This window comes from Ochlerotatus camptorhynchus, unplaced genomic scaffold (assembly GCF_037179485.1).
Source record: "Ochlerotatus camptorhynchus isolate MF236.1 unplaced genomic scaffold, CSIRO-AGI_Acam_v1.1 ptg000205l, whole genome shotgun sequence".
NCBI lineage: Eukaryota > Metazoa > Arthropoda > Insecta > Diptera > Culicidae > Ochlerotatus > Ochlerotatus camptorhynchus.
This window is the reverse complement of record NW_027040695.1, coordinates 641827-660074: the sequence shown is the minus strand read 5'-3', so window position 1 is coordinate 660074 and position 18248 is coordinate 641827. Positions and strand designations below refer to the sequence as shown.

General features: G+C 36.6%; 1 protein-coding gene across 1 annotated transcript in view; it reads right to left on the bottom strand.

Moving 5' to 3' along the window:
• Window positions 1-1308: 1308 nt before the first annotated feature.
• The window catches only part of LOC135703028 (uncharacterized), a 32872-nt gene continuing 15932 nt past the window's right edge, over window positions 1309-18248 (bottom strand). Inside the window, exons 3-5 of the mRNA XM_065224128.1 lie at window positions 2667-2693; window positions 2399-2592; window positions 1309-1616 (exon numbers count right to left, since the gene is read on the bottom strand). Of these exons, the coding sequence (XP_065080200.1) occupies window positions 1371-1616; window positions 2399-2592; window positions 2667-2693 (467 nt within the window). The 3' untranslated portion in view covers window positions 1309-1370. The remainder of the gene's footprint in view (window positions 1617-2398; window positions 2593-2666; window positions 2694-18248) is intronic.

The window sequence follows — 18248 nt, the reverse complement described above, 5'->3', positions numbered from 1 at the left end:
TTGCATTGGCAGTGTTGCCAGAAATATCCCAGGCAGAGGTTGCCAAGGCAGTTTGTTTTGAATCCGCTCCTCTCTAAAGTCATATTAAAGGGCTCATTGTAAAATGTTTGTTAGTCCAAAAAAGTTGAAAGAGCTGTATTTTTTTAGTAAGTACATTTAAAATGCTGAAATTTGGACTGCTGTTTGATCAAATATTCAAAATTTACCGGTTTTTTTAGAGCGATGATGAGTTGACTCTGCATGAAGTATAATTAATTTCAGTAAAACGCTTCTTGTTTGAGCACCGTTTTTAAAATTGAAATTTCTTGAAGCACAATCAACCAAACCAATCGTACTTTTTTTATTTGTAGTCAAAAAATATATATTAAATTTTAATTGGTTCAACAGTCTCGTCTTCTCTGATCCCAAAAAAAACTCATAGTGTAGTGTATTTTAAGCAATTTTGAAAAATTGAAGTTGTTATCATGGATTCAGAAATGATATTATTCGAATGACCCAAGAGAGTTAAACTGACTACATTAAAAAAAAAAATGTTTCTACTAGAAAAAAATAATACAGATGTAGTTCATTGTACTTCATGAGCAAACAATTTGAAAAATGGTACTCAAATAAGATGCGTTTTTCTAAAATTATTGGAAGTTTAAGCTGATTCAACTTATTTAGCTCATAATAATACCGTTAAATTTTTATTATTTAGCCAACCAGAGTTTAGAGAGACTAAAAATCCAGCATTAGTACCCTAATATGACAGATACAGTATACTTTATTTTGAAGGCTAGAAAATTGCATCCGTTAGAAAGGATTACTGCTTTTTAATTGGACGTAACCCAATAATCAAATTACCAATTACCAAAAGGGAACGGCATTAATTTTAAAATATTTAAAATCAACATTACGTACACGAAAATTTGTGCATTGGATTCTACTTGCCTACTGGAACACAGTGGACACTATTTCATTGACAGAAGTTCGGGTTGTAACGAAAAAACTGCTTTTGAATTTCCAAAAATTAATGACGTCCCCTTTTCCCTTAAAAGAATGATGATTATAATTGAATTGATGACGACTACACTCCGCTACACTGCACCTTTTGAAAATAATAAATTTTGAGAAAGTTCATATGTTTTCAAAATGTTTACATTGTCCTCCTTTTTCTCTAAAATTGAAATGAAATATATATCCTCCTTTTCAATTTTTGAAATGGTAACCCTACCTATAGATAAATTCAACCCTGAGTAGTAGTAAAAGGTGCTCGGGACAAGGAAACAATCATGTTGAGCTTTAATTGATCTGAATTGATTTGTATATTTTTAAGTAATATAAATGCTGTAATATTTGAGTAGGATTAGTGTGAAATCTGCAGCATACTGTCAAAGATATGTCGGTCTCCAATTTGAATCAAAGCCGCATGCTGTATCCGAATCGGAATCACCTGGGTTTTCCGATTCTGTATCGGGATTCTCCGACAATATACCAATTGGGGCCCGTGTCTGACTAGGAGTAGTCGGCACACTTTGGCTGAAATGATCGTTGCCCGGATCGTACTCAACGTCCCGCTTCGGTCGACGCTTTTTCACGGAACCATATTTGGGTGGTGGCATCACGCCGTCCTCATGCTGTAATGGGATCTCATTGAAATCGTTTTGACGAAACAATTTTTGCAGGTCGCAAAGGTATGCATAGTGGTCGGAGAAGTATCAAATCGTGGCATACATTAATAGCTCCTCAGAGTTGCATTATGGGAGCTTTGTATCTTGACCCTTAATACCTAGGTCTTCATTTGGTGTCATCATTTTAGTAGAAAATTCTGTCGCTAGGGCACCGCTGTTGCAAACTTTTAATAAAGCATAATGGAAGGATCGTGTTTCCGGCAAGTTTTTAGGGATTGTAATTTTGATCAACTCTTCTGAAGGTATTAACATTGCAAATACTTTAGTTTAAGAAATGGTTTGTGCCAAATGAGTTTCTAACCAAATGAGCTTAAATTTGAAGGCGTTAATAAGGACCCGATTTGAAACCGATTAACCACTGTGGAGCGAAAATTAAATTTTGCATCAGTCTAATGCTCCATGTGTGTTTTGGGTAAAAATCGACCATAGACATTTTTGTTCAAAAAAAAAAATGCTTAAAATATTTAAAACCAAGGGACTTGCAATGTTAGTACCTTCAGAAGAGTTGGTCGAAATGACAATCTCTTAAATCTTGCCGGAAACATCATGCCTTTTAAAAACTTAGCAACAGCAGAACTTTGTATTAAAATGATTTCACCGAATGAAGGCCTGGTACTAAGGATCAACTTCACTTAACACTCAAGACTTCCATAATGCAACCCCGAGGAGCTATTAATTTATACCATGATTGGGTACACCTTTGACCACTGTGATACGACAGAACTTACTGGTATATTGTCGGCAGAGCCCCAACTCTTGTGCAACTTCTCAAAGTAGGCCGAATTCGGTGGTGCGCTAGTTCTCATAGTCGGAGGGAGACGTGTCGCGTTGGTCCCAACTCCCAAAAAGTTGCTGAAGGCTTCTGTCGTTTTCTTCACTCGAACGTTCAGTGAGCCAATCCTCAGGAATCCCGAGTCTTTTTCTAAAAGAAGAAAATATAGGAGCGTTTAGGTAACAAAGCACATAATAATAATACTGAGACACGTTTCACGTTACCTGTATGCTTTTTCCTGGCCTTGATTTCTATTGATATGAAAAAGATTAATAAAAAAGAATTAATTCTGCACTTTGTTGTGCTGGGTTGTTGAGATGTAAGCTGTTCATTATTTTATTATATAATGCTACTTTTATATTTAATTTTTAATTAATCTACCAAGAATGAAAGTGGATTACATACCCTGCTGGTGAAAACATTGAGTACAGGTTTTGGCTTGAAAATGAAGGTATATCGTGCATCTAACAAATTTACATGTCTTACAGGGGTTAATTGTATTATAATTAAATATTGTATCTTTAATTAAGAAAAAATATACCGATACATGCAGTGGTAGACATACCTGCTATTCATACATCTTTTTGACCTGTCGTGTGTAAAACTATAAACAATAAGAAATGCTCATCAAATGTTTTGGAGCTATTCAATTATTTGTCATGTAAAAGTAATGATACTAAAGGAAAACACAAGTTTATTCGGTGTGCTTACAGATAAATTGGATGTTTTCCATAATACCGTAAGACGGGACATTGGGCCAACATTGAAAAATGTTTATTTATGCAAATATCTTGGATATACAGAAAATGATGTCTAGAATATGTTTCTTGAGCTTCTGAAGTAAAGTGTAGATAACATTAACCAGTTGTTTTATTTAAATAGTGATGAAAAGTTACGTGTCATAAATAGTTGCAAAAACCCGTTTTTAAAACTGTTCATAGGCAAATAAAAGCTTGAACACAGTTTTATGAGGATAGACAAGGGATCATGCATACGAAGTACATTGTGATCATAACCAATATTACTCCTAATTATTACGTTTCATTTACATATTTTAATCATATTTATATTTTGGCTCAATGTCACCCCTATAAGGTTTTACATTGGTCTATTTTTTATTTCATTTTAGTATTAGACATTGCTAATAAATAAATCTGGCAGCAATGTTTACCGAATTGTGAAACTTACGAGAGGTCGTAGAGTTCACTGCATATCTCTTAAGTAACAGTCCAACTAACCATCATTCCCATCCCTAGTAGTTGAAGGACGTGACCAGGACAGTTTTGGATTGTTGGAAATAGTTCTACTTCCATCTAAGAGGCCGAGACCAATCCCAAATCTTGGTCAATACGGTAACAGACGGAGGTGGCAATATTCTCAAAACAATGGTCTAGGACTTGTAGCAGCTTACGAATGTATGCAACTTGCTTAATGCAAATGCGAATGCGAACGTGTATGATGGATTTTTGCCGCTTCCAACGATCATGTTCTTCAATTCTCATATCAAGAACAACATGTGAAAAGGGCAACCAAGCTTTTTGTAAACAAACCTTCTTATGCCCTTTTCTCGCCACCCATATGACAGCAACGCAAACCATCAACATTAACGGGCAGCAGAAGCATTCCCCTTCCCGATGATATTGTTGTTTTGCGTAGGTGACCCTTAGTTGACGAGAAAAGAGCCACAAATGTTTGTTTATAAAAAAAAACTTTCGTGCCCTTTTCACATGTGGCTCTTGATATGAGCATGTCGCACGGTGGATTTTGACTCATATCACATCTTGGAAACTTCACCGGGGCACAAGTTTTGGGTGTTCAATATGGGCCAATGATCTTGTTCTTGAATGTTTGTGTGTCGTATGATTAATTTGGCTTATGCCAGTTTCTGGCCACTTCCATAGAGGTATCATTTTCAGTGAAGAGGAAGAAAGTGCTGAGTGTTTGCGATGATGCGCGTTGGTGTAGGTCGGCCAAATGTTGTAAAGGATCGTGATCGGATATAAAGTATCCGTTCGATTTTGGCAACACGTCCTCAGTATATTTAAACTGCTTGTGCTCTGCAGTTATATTATTAAATTCTGTTTAATAATTTTCTTAGATTTTCAGTAAAACTGTGGAGCTTTAAACGTCACCTGCAGGCCTGTTCTGCGAGTAGTATGGCTCTCTGTCGCTAGTTGGGTGACGGTGGTCGCCTCGTGTGAGGTGACTCTTCATTTGATTGCACGGAGAGTCACCCCACTAGTGCGTGACTTTTGTTGACTCATTGGTGGTGGAGATTCGCACGACTCGCGGAATAGGTCAAATGATAAGATTTGCATTTATTAAAGATTTTGAAAAGCTAAGAAGTCAAAATTGTGTTGACAAAATCTAACGGGTAATGCCGATATAAATATATATATATATATATATATATATATATATATATATATATATATACACACATTAAATGCAAAGGGGAGGGATGGGACCACCAGGGCACCGGATTGAAGCGATTTGGATGGGGAGAGTGGAATTGCCAACTCCCTGTCATTAACATTTCGTGAATTGAAGGCGGGCTCTTCTCCCCACTCATTGGGACGTTCCCTCGTATGATGGCTTGTTCTACATCGGGTTGTAGGATTTTATCATTGGAAGGCGATTCTCCTGATCCCGCGGATTGCGCGTAAGTGTATCTGCTTACGGGTCCGCCCCTCCGTTTTTGGCCCTTCTTACAATGGTAAATTGAATACAACCAGGTATCGTACTTGATCAAGTCATACTTGGAGGATGATCCACTGTCTAATGGCTGTGCCTTGCAACAATGAGTGGTATCCTTTACATACATACAGACATACATACATACTTCCATAGAGGTATCATTTTTTTCCACAACGAACCACCTTTGCGTTCGGACGCGCTTTCGCAGCGTTATATTTTTTAATTAAACTTTTTTTTAAAATTATTATTAACTGACCCGCGCGTGAAACCCCGCGTAAGCACTTTTAAGTATCTCTTTCGACGCGAGTGTAATGAAGTGTGGAATTATAAACTGTGTGCAGAGTGACAATCGCTTCCTATGGTGCTGCCATGGAACCTGCAACCGGACATTCCACGCAGCTTGCGTAGGCGCACAGAGGAATCATGAAGACATTTTGCAGACCTTCATGTTACCCCTCTGTCAGGACTGTCAGGATCAGTTCATAACTGAATTTAACCTGAAGGCACTGACTAAATCCCTAAACGGCATCTCGGAAAACATTGGAAATTCACTAGAAGCGAACCACAAACTGCAACAAAATTTCAAAAGTCTCAGTGCGACCCACGACGATGCACTTGAGCATGTAGAAAAAATGCTAAATGACATTAAGTACAGCATATCGAACGTCGCTAGCAGCAACAAACTTTTTGCTACGGAAATGAAAAATGCCATTTCATCACATTTGGACACACCTTCGGACACTTGCACAGCTGTGGAAGCGGCAGCCAAATCAGCGGCAACAGCAGCAGTAGCTGCAGTAACAAAAATAACATCGCACTCAATAAACCAACTACCGCAATTAATTACTACACTCAAGAATGACTTGGCGAAATCACATGCCAGCCTAGCATGCGATGTAATGTCGCACATGGAAGAATTGACAAAAACTAAGTCGACCACACACACCACCATACCTAACACTTACAATATCTTAGAAATTGAATTGCAGAATGTCACTAAAGAACCCACGTCCAGCTGGCGTATCATAGAAAGCCAAAAAATATGGAAAAGGGACTAGACAGAATTTGACGCCGACGTCGACTTTAGGAAAAAAAAGCAAGAAAAAGCAATAAGAAGACGCAAGCAACAGAAAAGATAACACCAGAAAGTATTCAATCATAACCATAACAACAACAACAACAACAACAACAACAACAACAACAACAACAACAACAACAACAACAACAACAACAACAACAACAACAACAACAACAACAACAACAACAACAACAACAACAACAACAACAACAACAACAACAACAACAACAACAACAACAACAACAACAACAACAACAACAACAACAACAACAACAACAACAACAACAACAACAACAACAACAACAACAACAACAACAACAACAACAACAACAACAACAACAACAACAACAACAACAACAACAACAACAACAACAACAACAACAACAACAACAACAACAACAACAACAACAACAACAACAACAACAACAACAACAACAACAACAACAACAACAACAACAACAACAACAACAACAACAACAACAACAACAACAACAACAACAACAACAACAACAACAACAACAACAACAACAACAACAACAACAACAACAACAACAACAACAACAACAACAACAACAACAACAACAACAACAACAACAACAACAACAACAACAACAACAACAACAACAACAACAACAACAACAACAACAACAACAACAACAACAACAACAACAACAACAACAACAACAACAACAACAACAACAACAACAACAACAACAACAACAACAACAACAACAACAACAACAACAACAACAACAACAACAACAACAACAACAACAACAACAACAACAACAACAACAACAACAACAACAACAACAACAACAACAACAACAACAACAACAACAACAACAACAACAACAACAACAACAACAACAACAACAACAACAACAACAAAAACAACAACAACAACAACAACAACAACATCATTACCCCTGGACAAAGAATTATTAGCCGCAGCACGTATACAATTTTCTGGACCACCCAGTAAAAGCTGTACACCGAAATTTATAAATTTTCGAAAAGGGGAAACTATTAACCCTTACCGCACCGAAAAGCCTGACCCACCCAATGCGTTCACCTGTCGTAAGGCTTACGAAACAATCTGCAGCCGGCGACAGACGCTTTTAGAAGGCACGCCTGCGGGACCCTAAAATCATGGATACTGTGTGAACCTATCTGTCTTTCCTGCGTAACCAACCGCCTTCAGTATGTGTCCGCGGAATAACGAAAACAAGTTCAACTTTAATACTAGCAGCCGAAGGACTACCAACGGACACACAACTTTTGCGCGAAATTTTCGTGGACGTCCACGAAGAACTTGGAATCCCACGCATTGACGCCCTGGCAGACGTGTAATCACACCGTGCGTTCTTATCTAGTGAACGCACACAACGACTGCGGACACTTTCAGAAGAAAATAGAAATGTAAGTATAAATAATCTTCCAAAAACTTTTTCGCCTTCTCAACAGAATGCGACTGAAATTCTGGTGTATTACCAAAATTTCAATCGAATGAAAAGCTCAGCCCAAATGAAAGAAATTCAACAAAAATTTTTATCTTCATCTTTAAATGTAATTCTTGGAACTGAAACTAGCTGGGACGAAATCTACATCTTTGTAAGAAAAAGTCTGGAGGTGGTGTTCTCATTGCCATCAATGCAGACTTTACTTCCGAAGAAATACAAACTAATAAGAACACCAAATTTGAACATGTATGGGCCAAAGCACTTATTGCTGGTGAAACACACATTTTTACTTCTGTGTATTTCCCACCTGAATATGCGAACAAACACTCTTTTGAATTATTTTTCCAAATTGTCGAAACTGTCATGCCAAATATGGAACCAGAAGTAAAACCGTAAAACTGCATATTTATGGCGACTTCAACCAACGCAACGCAGACTTTATCACAGACATTTTTGCTTCCAATCGTAGGTGAAGACGAAACATTACAATTTCTTTTTGACAAAATCTCATATTTAGGTCTACATCAAATTAACCACGTGAAAAATCAGCAAAATGCATATTTAGACCTTTTATTTACAAACTGTACTGAAGACTTCTGTGTGTATGCATCATTATCGCCTTTATGGAAAAATGGAGTGTTTCACTCAGCAATTGAATATTCAAACTTCATACAAAATACTTCTTTTCCTAGCGACTGGGAGTACGAGGAAGTGCCGGAATATCATAAAGCAAATTACGAAGAAGCCAAACGTAGACTATGTACAATAAATTGGCAAAATATAATAAGTATTGAAGGAAATGTCGACAATGAAGTTGGCAGATTTCATTCAATTATTCGTAACATAATTTCAGAAACCGTACCAATAAAAAGAAGAAGGCGAACACAAAACAACAAACTGCCAGTATGGTTCAATCCACAACTAAAACATTTGAAGAACAAAAAGCACACAAATTATACAAAAAGGAAAGCACTAGCACAAATTTACAACACTATCATAACCAACTCAACACAGCCATTAACACTGCACATGAAGAAAATAATCGTAAAGTCGAAAATGAAGTCAAATCATATCCTAAGAACTTTTTCAATTATGTAAAAACGTAATTGAAAAGTAATAATTTTCCGTCACGAATGCATTTTGATGGAAATGTAGGTGAAAATCCTTCTGAAATCTGCAAAATCTTTGCAAATTTCTTTCAGGAAGTATACACCACATTTTCTGAAAAAGACCGCGACCGCGACTTCTTTGCATTTATTCCCGAAGTCTCTAACAACATATCTGTCAATCAAATATGTCAACATGAAGTCCTCAATACACTAAAAAATTTGGACGCATCTAAAGGACCAGGACCTGACGGAATTGCACCTGTATTCTTGAAGAATCTTTCAGAACAAATTACCCTTCCTTTAGAACGCCTTTTCAATATGTCTCTGAAAAATGGGAAATTCCCTGAAATTTGGAAATCGTCTCATTTGGGGCCTATTTTCAAATCAGGCAAGAAATCTGACATCCGTAATTATCGTGGAATTGCCATTATCTCTTGCATCCCAAAACTTTTTGAATCAATCGTAAACGACAAAAATTTTCAGCAAGTAAAAAATCAAATTACAAACAAACAGCACGGCTTTTTTAAAGGTCGTTCAGCTACCTCTAATCTTCTTGAATTTGTAACCTTCATTCTTAACGCAATGGACAATGGCAAGCACGTGGAAGCTCTTTATACTGACTTCAGTAAAGCATTTGACCGAATCGACATACCATTATTACTCTTTAAAGTGCAAAAAATAGGAATGGAATCTAGACTTCTGAATTGACTCCAATAATACTTAACGCAACGCAAACATTTTTTTTTTGTTTTCAGAATAAACTTTCAGAACCTATTTCGGTCACCTCTAGGGTGCCCCAGGGCTCTCATTTAGGCCCAATTCTTTTTATTTTGTACGTAAACGACATTTCCTACATACTTAAAAAAATAAAAGTTCTTATATATGCAGACGACATGAAGCTCTTCATGGAAATAAGTAATTCTAGCGACACAGAAGAATTTCAGAATGAAATCAACTTATTCAACACTTGGTGTAGTAAAAGTCTACTCCAACTCAGTGTAAAAAAATGCAACGCAATTGTATTTAGCAGTCAAATTGTAAGGGACCTAGGTGTGATCCTAGACTCCAAACTCACTTTTGTAGAACATTATAATACAATCATAACGAAAGCAAATAGTATGTTGGGCTTCATTAAGAGGTTCAGCTATAATTTTCAAGACCCATACACTATCAAATTATTATATATTTCATACGTAAGACCTATTCTGGAATGCTGTAACCTGGTATGGAATCCGTACATTGCCATACACGAGGAACGCATAGAATCCGTCCAAAAACAATTCCTTTTATATGCCCTTCGGAAATTGAATTGGACCGCATTTCCTCTTCCATCATATGAAGCACGCTGTATGCTCATCAACTTACAAACACTCAAAGAACGCCGCGAATTTGCAGTGCTTTTCGTCATGAATGACATTATTCCACATCGTATAGAATCATCAGAAATACTTTCACAATTAAACTTCTACACACCCTGCATCTAAGAACACGAAAATTATTCTTAGAAAAATCACACAGAACAAATTACGCAAAAAATGGCCCCTCAAATCGAGTGATGCAACAGTAATCTACACTGTGGAGTCATTAGCATCACTATGTCAAAAGAAGAAATTAAAACCAAACTAAAACATTTTAGAAATAATGCATAGTATGTAAGTAAAACATTGTAACCATTGTATGTAGTCTACTTTGCTTGACGAAATAAATAAATTTCTATCCTGGGTAAATTGTAGTATGAAGTTTCCTTAAGTACTTGTGTGTTTGCCTTACAGAATGGTTATATTACTATTAAATTGACGATAAAACAATAAATATCCTACTCAAGTACTAAATACTCATGATATATATAAAGCATGGAGAGGTTGTAATAGTATTGTGAAATGACAGCACATCTTAACGCGTTTAGCTCACACGTATCATTCACATGCCGAGTTCTTACAATGCCATCTAAATGTGCCGAATGATAAGCCTTCATCCGACGATGCCGCGCAGGCTGCGCGATATGTGATGCAATTTGATCGATAACTGGAACATCTCGAGATGGCACTGTAACAAAAGGGCATGGTAATGGCAATTATGCTAATGTGCTCACGTTCTCGTAATTATGCACAATGTTTGTTTTCATAATTCTTCAACTGTAAAAGGTATAACGAGCATTAATTGTACGTGGGCTCGTCTGAGGCTGCTTTTTTTTGTCCAATTGTGTCTGGTTTCTTACCCCTGAATTAAGTTATTTAACTCCGGTTTGGCTTGTTTTTTTTTGTTAACGTAGAATTGCATACTTGTCAATTTTGTAGATGCGCTGTACAGATAACGGATCTTTTCCCGAACTGGATCAGGTTCCCATTTCGTTTATCGATGAATGTAGTTCTATGTACGTATGTAACTACATAGTGCGGTGTTAATGGTACATTTTTTTCCATTTCGATCAAGTTGTTGCCTGCTGATGGAATATATATTTTCAAGGACACACGTAAGCAAATTGAATAGCAGGTTATGACAGATGGCAAAGAGTAGAACAAAAATGTCACCGCAGGCACTGAGGTGTAGTATAAATAGCAATTATGGTGAAAGTTCCTTAATTGAACTCGCGGTTGCCATATGCGGCTATAGGTCCTCCTTCCTTTAGTCACGTTGCGTAAAAGTATCTAATTAGGTAGGTGTGTTCTTGAAACGTCTCGAAGTATCAAGAATATTGCTGAACAGAAGCTGATTAAAAATTCATGCTTTTTTTGCGCTGGTAATAAAATGCTAAATAACAATACAGGAAAAAACAGCGTTTATTAAAGTCGCGGAAAGCAAAATAGCTCTCTATGCATACATAAAGGTGCGTAAATAAATACACGCGTGAGCTCGCGAGAAAAACGTTAACCGACTAGGCAAACCAGAATAAGTGCAGACATACAATGTGTACATTAAAAAGAGGGGTGTGTGGATATACGAAACTTGCCTCCAGGATCCGATACTCCAGGTTGAACTACCACTGCTCAGCACCTGAAGTCTCATTGCTTGTATTTCTACAGTTTTTTTTTTGTTATTTTCATTAAACCATTACCATAGTTTGGGAAGATTTTTTTTTCATCCGACGTACCAGGCAATGCGTGCAGGGAGGTTTTTAATAAAAGGAAAAGAAAAGATTATTATTATTATGTTTTCCTGCTTATCTAATCAGATTATTTCACATAACCAGGTTATTTATTTAAATTTTACAACCATGCAAGAATCTAAAACACAATGAAGGTCATCAAACGTAGCTTGTTTTCAAAAGGAATCTGTTAATCAAATGCGACTATGTTAGTAGATTTAGCATTTTATTCTTACTTAGTTCTCAACAATGTAAACTCGAGATACTCGTGGTAAGACAGTTTTCTTCTCGTTGTTTTATTGAATTAAATTAAAATGAAATGATTATAACCCATTAGACTGCCAACTAGCACAGTTGTGGTTTTTTTGTTATTAAATTGTTCATGGTTTGTGCGTACATATCCGAACGATACCACCCCGATTTTTCGGATGCCCACCCATTTTTGGTTCCCAGTGTTGATAGCAACACGGTAAACGGAACCGATAACAAGTGGTACTTGCTTTGATAACAGTATTGTTAACTTGGCCTTGATCGCCACCGACCACAGGGAAAGAAAGCTGAGGAAAACTAATTACGATGTAATTAGTTTTCTTCACGCTATCTTCGATTATAATCAGAATAATATTAAGATTGAACGCAAACGAGTAGCGAAGGTAAAATTTTCAATTTGTATCCGTAATATACTGCCCATAAAAGCATAACTGTCTCATATGAATAGGAAATCAAGCAAAGATGGGACAATTATGCAGGACCAAAAACCGCACACCTACAAACTCAGTTCACCTGCTGGACCAGGTTTACGAATTTCTCAGGTGTAAGAAAGTTAGGAGTTGATGAAAGAACCGTAAGATTTTGTGTGTATAAATTTCTGAGATTTTAAGCGCACATAAAAAGCCGACAGCTGAAAGTCTCTATAAATAAAAAAATAGATAAATTGCGTAAATTTACAAAAAAAATTTGAGCAGTTACAAGTTTGCAGGTTATAAATTGCATTATGCATTATGTGCGGACAATTTCACGAGGTCAACATTACACCACAGCACAATGCACTGTGGTTCCAAATAGTGAAGTTAGACTCTTTTTTCCTTGAGCCTCACTTTTTTTCATTTTAGCCATAAAGTGTCTTCAGAACAATTTGAACATAACAAAAATCAGTCATGATAAAAATGGAAAAAAAACTAACGTTTTTCTTCGAAGATATAGAGGAATCATACTTACTTAATTTATTTGCTTTACATCTACAGGCTCTAGGCCCCAATATGATGGAAGGGTTAAATTACATACAGCCACATATTAAAAAAATTGCATACACTACCCGAGCAAAGTTAGAGATCAAATTGAAATCAGAATTTGCTGTTATGATGTAACTTACTTTGAATACTCCATTTGATCTCATTTTGGTTGACTTAACGGTTAACACATCAAAAATGAGAGCAAAATTTTACACTGTTGAATCAAACGGAAAGCTAATCCTGCTTTCAATGAAATCAATTTGATTACTGATTTTGCATTCATAATGTTTGACTGAATACGGGCCTGGTGTAAATGGTTAGCATCCAAGCTTCTCATGCTGAAAGACTTGAGCTCAAATGTCACCTCGGGTTGGTTGCGAATGACCTAAAATGTGTTAAACAAAACAATTAAACAATAATCGTTAGTTCAACGACAGATAAGCTTAACTTAAATCTTAAACAAGACGTTAACAGCAGAACTTCAAGTTAAGTTGCTTTCATTTAAAATGTCTTGACTGCATAATGAAAGCACAATATGATATCAGACTAATGTCGTGACAATTGAAATCAAAATGAGTATTCATTATGATAGGAACTGCAATCTTTAATATCGATTTGCTTTCATTTTGTTAACCGACTTTGCTCGGGTAATGGCTTGATGAAAACAGAAGCAGAGAATCTTCGTCGCAGCGACTCACGACCCAGGTGGTAGTCAAACATCGATGCAATGATTAACAGTCTCTGTAGGCGGAAAAAAAGTACTACTCATGCTGTAGATAGTACGGACCAGTGGTAATCGGAGCATCAGATTGTTCCGCAAAGAACTCAACTGCACATTGAGGTTCGTTTATTCCAGTATAGCAGGGTAATCAACTCTATTTTGCAGAACATCAGTAACAAATAAAGTCCGTTGATCGTCTCATCATGTCTTGAGAGGTTCTACGTGGATCAACGAACGGCGGTCCTCGTAGGTGGGCAGTCTAAAAGGGTCTCGCCAGGGTAATCGCCGAATTGCGTAGCGAGTGATACAGACTCGATTCGCTCAGCTCCATTTCGATAGAAGGGATTTCAAACGGCAGCACCATACTCCAAAGTAGAGAGTACTAGACAACAATACAGTGGTTGCAGACAGTATGCATCGGTTAAATCCTTAGCTATCCTAAAGGTGAAACCCGAAGATCGGGAAGCTTTGTCGACAATAAACGAAATGTTCTGTTTGAACGTCAGTTGAGAATCCGTCATCTTGGACGCATTTCGCGCCAAATCGAATCGAAGCTGGCAACACCCTCTCAGATTTCAATGAAATTTTCTGGATGTGTAGACCTTGACTAAATAAGCACTTTTGCATGCTCAGTTTTTCCAAAATTTATCTAGACTAACATTTGAGAAGGGCCAAATTTTTTCTGCCGATTTTTTTCAAAACATATTACGGAAAAATGACAACTCCTACAAAATTGTGTTGTATGGCTGACTTTTAGGAAATTGTCCAAGTTTTCGAAAAAAATACTGAAAAAAAAAATCCATTTGAGACCTACACTGAAAAAATCGATTTTTAGATTTTAAAGTCGATTAAAAAAAATGGCCATGTTTGATTTAGATGAAACTTTGCCAAAAGACAGGTAATTATGTTTATTACCATCCGTTCATACATCGCGAGATGAGCACTTTTAAGGAAAAAAAAAAGGTTTTCTTACAAAAACTTTTTCATGTCTGAACTGATTTTTTTTAACGTACCATTTTCATACAAAACTAAACCAGTGAAGCTTAAAATCATCTCAGAACCCAATGAAGCTCAAATTGTGATTCTTCTTCTTCTTCTACTTTTCTTTATTTAACGTCGGTCTCTGTTCCGCAATCCAGTGCCAATCACCGACGGACATCGATTACCATCCATTGACGGCAATCGAATGTGCAGGAAGGCAGCTTCCGCACCTGCGTAGATATCGCACCGTTGAATGGGCCGGAACCAACGGCTTTACTTCCCTTCCGAATTCGTGATTCAATTTTGTCTAATCAGCAACTAATTGGATTAATCGAGAATTACATATGAAAAGGGCTTATATCATTAGAAAATAATTTAAATGATAATATTGTCTACTATTGAAGGCCCAAACGCAATGTCGGCAGAAGCGGAACGGAAATGAAAAGTTTGAAAGTTGTCACAAATGACATCAAGATGCCTAACCGAAGTTGATTTGATTCTAACTAGTTTTCAATCCGACAAATAAGCTTACTCAGATCGGGCTTTTCCGCTGCCGCTACCGTCCTGCTTCCGCTGTCATTGCGCTTGGGCCTTGAGGCAAAATCCGATACTTCTATAGACGAGTGCACGGATGGATTTTAGTTCACTCATTCGACAAAAAGCGACACAACAGCGGGGCCCTGTTTACTAAAAATGAACACATGAATAATACTCGCATAACATTTGAACCGGGCCTATCAACTTTTGTACACAAAACTTGTTACGTCCTCTTCGCGCGAACCGAATACGCCCACGCAAACTAGCAACACCATCGGATAGGGGAAATTCTTCCCTTTCCGATAGTGCTCTTGATTTGCATGGCCGTACTTCAGTTCTGGTGAAAAGGACCTAGCAAGTTGTTTACAAAAGTTGATAGACTCTTTTCAAATGTTACGCAAGCATTATTTATGTGTTCATTTTTAGTAAACAGGGCCCCGTATTGTGTCAATTTTTGTTCAGTAGATGAACAAAAGTTCACCCGTGCATTCGTCTATAGCAACTTAGCATTCTTAGCTAAAATTATCCATAAAGAATTAGGTATGAATAAAATTTAAATTGAGATCTTCTTTCGTATCAACAACGATTTGGGAAGTCAACCTATCGCTTCATAATTCTATATGCCCTACCTTACCATTGAAATTATATACCTACCACTTCATTCTGCCTATGAGCACTGTAAAACTGAGGATGATTTTATACAAGCAGCAGTCAATCTAATAACTAAACTTGTGAAGACAAGTTTTAGTAAAATTATTATCATGGGCTAAAGTAATAAATTAAGGCTCAAAGGATTGAAATGTTGTGCAAATATAAATAATCCGAGATGCAACCGAAATAAGTTACGGGCCATATCGTCAACGATGGTAGAAAAATACATTCTATGAGATATAACCATGAAACGATGAGCATTTGTGTGTCATGCCGTAACGTGATATCTCATAATAGAAGTCCAGTTATGAAAAAACGGCGATCGGTTGGAAATGAAGTAAATATCCAACCGTCAACTAGTGGGCAGCAGCATAGTAATGATCCAGGTCCATCAACGAGTGGCCATGAATCCGTTGATGAGCTAGGTAAAAACAGTCATCCTGATGATTCTATCAACTTTTAACTGCAATCTCCTAATTGCACTTATTATTATTTTGTTTTAATTTTCTTCTTTCCTTCAGATACGGTATCAGTTTCAGATTGGAGTCAGTTCCATCAGCAGATGATCTGCAACGCCCATACAATGTTGAGAAGTTTAATGGCTTTGTGAAAACGTTGAATTTATCTCCAATTTCATCGAGGAACATGAGGAGCATGGATTATCGTTCAAAAAATCTCTAGAAATTACACAAGCAGTGTGAACAAATAAATTTGCCTAGATACAGCAGACATTTCACTGTATTTACACAATTGCGACCAAAACATTGCATTTTGCTTGATTCTACTGATATACATAATGTATGTATTTTTACAATTCATGAAAATGTAAAATTAATGATCAACAGTTTAAGAATTATGTCACAAGATGCAATAATACAAAAAAAGGCTTTGTAATATTCCAACTACTGATTGCTTTTTCCGTGCTTGCGAGTAGTGTGCTTCCAATGAAGAAAGAAAATAATCATTAAGGAAGGGAAAATTCTAGCAATTTGTGATTTTTCTGAAAATTATTCATTCATTATCTAAAACGCTGCTCAAGGATATCACTGGAATAATTCTCAAGCAACAATACATCAATTTGAAGTTTATTATAAGAAACACAATGAACTTGAAAATGTTAGCTTCATTATCACATCAGAAGTAAAGACTCACGATACAGTTGCAGTTCAGTTGTTCATCTAAAAAATGATAGATTTTATTAAACAATCGATAGATTTGTCTAAAATTACTTTTATGTCAGATGGGCAGCATCACAATACAAAAATAAAAAACTTTGCTAGTCTGTGTAGATTTCAGTCAAAGCATGGATTAGAAGCAGAATGGCATTTTTTTGCAACGTCTCATGGAAAAGGTCCCTGTGATGCCATTGGTGGCACTCTCAAGCGAATGGCAAAGAGAGCTAGTCTTGCTCGAGATTATGGAAACACCATAACAACTCCACGAGAATTATATAACTGGGCAGTTGAACAAACAGATAAAAATATCACAAAACTACTTTTCGAGTACATATCCACTGAACAGTAAATCTAAATGTCAGAAGAACTTGAAGAACTATATAATAACACAAAGACAATATCTGGCACACCGACACCTATAACTGGTGACGAAGTAGCGGCAAAAAGGTATTCTAATTCAGAAGATGAACCAACAATATTTAACTTGATGCTGTATGAATAAAAAGGGTATTCTATTATAAAATATGAAAAAATATTGTCTTTTTTCTCTCACATATTATCAGATTTTGCCTCAGTAGTAGACAACAGAATAAAGGAATGATATTTTTTTGACAAGGTCTACATGTCCAGAACGTTTTATTGAACTCTGAGAGGGTGCTGCCAATTCCGAATACGATTTGGAGAGAAATGCATCAAGAGCCCTTTTCATATGAAATTCTCGATCAATCAAAGTGAACTTAAGTGCTGATTAAACAAAATTGAATCGCAAATTGAGCTTCATTGGATTCTGAGATGATTTTGAGCTTCACTGGTTTAGTTTTGTGTGACAATGGCATATTAAAAAAAAAAAACAATTCAGACATGAAAAAGTTTTTGTTAGAAAACATTTTTTCCTTAAAAGTGCTCATCTCGCAATGTATGGACGGTTGGTAGTAAACATAATTACCTATCTTGAGACAAGTTTCATCCAAATCAAACATGAGGGATTCCATCCAGAAGGAGCTGAAAAAACCTGAAATCGTGCTCGACCATCTTCGATTTGGATGATACTTTGCCCATATTTTCAGTATGATAGAC